At 35.9% G+C, this 4069-nt stretch overlaps 1 protein-coding gene across 2 annotated transcripts in view; it reads left to right on the top strand.

The window, feature by feature from the left end:
* Positions 1 to 4069, top strand: part of NOX4 (NADPH oxidase 4) — a 169296-nt gene that overhangs the window by 34253 nt on the left and 130974 nt on the right. For both annotated transcript variants that reach the window (XM_008577501.1, XM_008577500.1), the window contains exon 3: positions 3485 to 3595. In XM_008577501.1, coding sequence (XP_008575723.1) covers positions 3485 to 3595 — 111 coding nt within the window. The remainder of the gene's footprint in view (positions 1 to 3484; positions 3596 to 4069) is intronic.

Here is a 4069-nt window from a genome sequence, read left to right as displayed (position 1 = left end):
ACCTTATAATGCTTTTCCATGACATTGTGAACCAACCATTGTAAAATTATTTGTAGACATACAAGCTTCATGAATAAATTTACCATGAAGACAATAAATATATTAGTCAAGTTTAGAGTTGTAACCAAATAAAATGGTGATCAACGCATGGTACATGTGTTTAAAGATTCAGTTCAGTTCAACATTTACTGAATCCTGCCACTGTGTGAGGGTTGAGGATACAAAGCTGTAAAGACAGGACTCAGCCTTTGAGAAATTTACAATCTGAGTGTTAAGAAAGAATGAAAAGGAGTAACCCAGTTTCTATAGGCCTAGATCATAGAGTTGAGAGGCAGAAATAATGAGCGATTGAGGTACTTGGGGAATGTCTGGCTCTCTAGGGACTGGTTTTGTGGGAATATGTAAAGAACAAGGCAATGCATAGCAGCAACTCAGAGAAGTTTGAAGCCTAATCAGACAAACACATTTATGAATATACCAACTGAAGAGGAAATGGTGCTGGCTATGGCTAGAGGGATAACTCATCACCAAGCAGGGAAGTGAAGCAATTTGGCTTCATGGGAGATGAAACCCAAGACCTTGGCTTGACTAGTGCAGTCTACTGACAACTAAGCCATAATGTATATGGCCCGTGGGAGCTACTGGAGCAAGATTTTCTCACCTCTCTTAGTTTAATCTTCCTTCCATACCCTTGAGTGCCATTTTTTTTTTTTGACCTTGCTTTTAACAATGAGATGAAAAGAAGTATACAGTCCAGGGTGCTGAATTATTCTCCTACTAGTTTTCTCACTTTGGGTAAGGTATTCAATCTCTCAGGTTCTTACATAACTCATCTGTATAATGGATGCAATCATTTTTACCTTGCAAGGTTTTTGAAAAGATTTTGTGTGTTCATTAAAAGCACTTACCCTAGTGCATCTTCCATATTAGATAACAAAGAAATGGTAAGCTGTCTGTTGTACCCTATCATGTCAGCTTCCCGTAGAAAAGATCTTTGTTGTTGTTGCTTTGTTTTCATTTATGCTTATTTAAAATATTTACTTTTGTATTTTTAACATAAAAGTTAACTATTTTTTAAAGCTAAATTTAGCCAGTGAGTTAGGAAATACGCAATTACATTTGCTTATTATAATTTAATGGTGACCATTGTTTCATCACTTATAGAGTAAACAGAACAATTCAGCTAAATAGCTTAAGATAGTGGTTCTCAACCCTGATTCCATATTAGAATCATCTGGGAAGCTTTCTAAATTTTGGTATCCAGGCACTACCCCAAGCAAGCCATTGAATTCAGAATTTCTAATTGTGGACCTAATTATTATTATTTTGTAACACCTCTTCATCTCTGAACTGACAATAATACCATCTACTCAGCCTATCTTTCAGACTTGGTCTGAGAATTACATTAAAAATATATTCAAAGGCAATTGATAAAGTGAGAATTGAAATAAAATGTAAGGTCATATAAGATGCTTTAGCATTTTAGAAATATTTATCCTGCTCCTGAAGGGTTTACCATTTACCTAGAGAAGTAGGACAAAACATAAAAGTTCACAGTAACATGTCACATACTAAATGGAAGTAACAGAGAATAAGTGTGCTAGGAATCCCAACACACTGTGTAGGCACTCCTTTATGAACATTTGGTTGTGACCTTCTCTAGTACTTCTCAAATATGTATACCTCGAGTTTCTTTAGTGATAAAAGCACAACCATAATATCCTTCCTGGGGATGGAGAGGGGTATTAAGAGGAAAGTCTTATCTTATTAAGAGGGTAGTTGTCTATAAAACTGCTTACGTCAAATGTTCATTAAAAGAGTCATTCAAAACATTATTTTTTACTTACTATGTGCCTTCTGGATATTTTTTAAAAAGCCACTTAAAAGAGACAGTATAAAGTGGTGGTTAATAGCATAGATGCTTGAGCCAGAATCTCTGGGTTTGCATTCTGGCTGCACCATTTCTTAGTTGTTTTATGTTGGGTTAATTCTTGACTTCACTATGTCTCAATATTCTCCCCTATATAGGAGGGATGATAATAATATTAATTATTCGCTAGAGTTGCAGGAGTAGGCTTAGTATATTAATAGATATAAAGTACACTGAACTGTGTTTGGCCAATAATAAGAGATAAGCATGTGTTTGCTAACATCTTTGCATCCTATTCCATAATGTTCTTCATTTGTTTTAATATGGTGATAATGCTCTAAACTAGTTATCATCGAATGAAAATGGTGCTCAAAAAACTGATATACCTTGCTCCCAAGATATATTCAAACATATGAATCTGTTTTCCAAGGCACCTAATTATTTAAGATTGGTCATTTGTGACAATATGGATAAACATAGAGAATAATATGCTGAGTGAAATAAGGGAGGTGCAGAAAGAAATACTGCATGTTCTCACATATACTTTGAATATGAAGTTGAACTCATGGAATTAAAGAGTAGAATGGTGGCTACCAGAGGCTGGGGTGTGTGTGTGAATAAGGACAGGAAAGATGTTGATCAAAGGGTATGAAGTTTCAGTTAGATTGGAGGAATGAGTTTTAGTGATCTATTGCATGCATGGTGACCGCACTTAATAATAATGTGTTGTATATTTCTAAATTGCTAAAAGAATAGATTTTTAATGTTCTTACCACAAAAAAAAGGGTAAGTTGGTGAGGTGATGGATATACTGATTAGCTTGATTGAACCTTTCTACAATGTACCCATAAATCAAAACATTACATTGTACCCCATAAATGTATATAATTATTATTTGTTAATGAAACATAAAATAAAATTTAAGAAGATTGGAAAAAGTGTTAGAAGGCATTATAATGAGGGAAATACAAAAAGCAATGAGAGCCTTTATCTTTAACAGTGGGATCTCTCCTAGTTTGGAGTCAGAGAAGAACTCTAGGGAGTAGTGCTTAAGATGAAACTTAAGGATGTGTAGAGTTAGTGAGGTGAAGAGCTCAGAGCAGGCAGTGGGATGGCGGTGGGTTGTGTGGGAACTGGGGGAGTTCCAGAGAGAGAGAAAACAAATGAAAAAGCTTTGCTTAAAACTCTGTGACTTTATCAGTGAACAAAGTATCCAACAGAACACAATAGTGGTGCAGAACATGCTGAGACTCTCAGAACTGTAGGATGGGGGCGGAACATGAAATGAACCTTGAGTTGGAAGAATGTACTCAGGTGATTATAGCACTTGCAGAAATGAGAGGAGTACTAAATTTTATGGCATTGCAAAGCACAGAGAAACCACCAGTTGTTCTTAGGTGTTTTTTTGGGGTTTTTTTGGTTTTTTTTTTTTTTTTTTTTTTTTTTTTGAAGAGAGGAAAAGGGATGGTTATTCAAGACTCTTGAAGGAGTTAGAATTTGCTATGATCCTTAAAGGAGAGACAGGGTAAGATTTGCAGCATGTAGGTCCAGGTTAGGGCTATTTGTCATTTACTTGTCCTTGATTGTGTTTTGATTTTTGCCTTATTTGTTCAGCTAGGATTGTGTCTAAGCAGAGCCTCTGCATCTGTTCTTAACCTCAACTGCAGCCTTATCCTCTTACCCATGTGCCGAACACTCCTGGCTTACCTTCGAGGATCCCAAAAGGTAAGAAAAAAAAATCCTAGTCACAGATTCCAGCACAGAAATCAAGTGTAACATTCACGTGTTAGTTCTGCTTAGTTTTCATGATCTGACTTTTGGCTGGAGGAATTTCTGTAAAGATGAAGGAAAGGGCACGTCACCTGTCAAGATGATCAGTGGACTATTCTACAACACTAGATAAGGGCAGAATATAATAGAAATATTATTTACAGTGATTTCAGATACTATGCTCAGGACTTCACAGGCATAATTGTGAATCCTTATAATGATTCTGCAAACAGATATTATTAGTTCTGTTTTACACATGGGGAACCTGAGGCATAGCGTTTAAGTAGCTTGACTAAGATCATGAGACTAGTGTATGGCAGAGCTAAGATCAATCCCAGTTCTGAGCTCTTTCCACTATACACTAAAATATATATATATATATATTTTTCCTTTTTGTCTTTTTTCGTGTCCGGCAATGGATCGCAACCC

The sequence above is a fragment of the Galeopterus variegatus genome, unplaced genomic scaffold, assembly GCF_000696425.1.
Source record: "Galeopterus variegatus unplaced genomic scaffold, G_variegatus-3.0.2 Scaffold1523, whole genome shotgun sequence".
In the NCBI taxonomy this organism is placed as follows: domain Eukaryota; kingdom Metazoa; phylum Chordata; class Mammalia; order Dermoptera; family Cynocephalidae; genus Galeopterus; species Galeopterus variegatus.
This window is presented reverse-complemented; position numbering and strand designations above follow the sequence as displayed.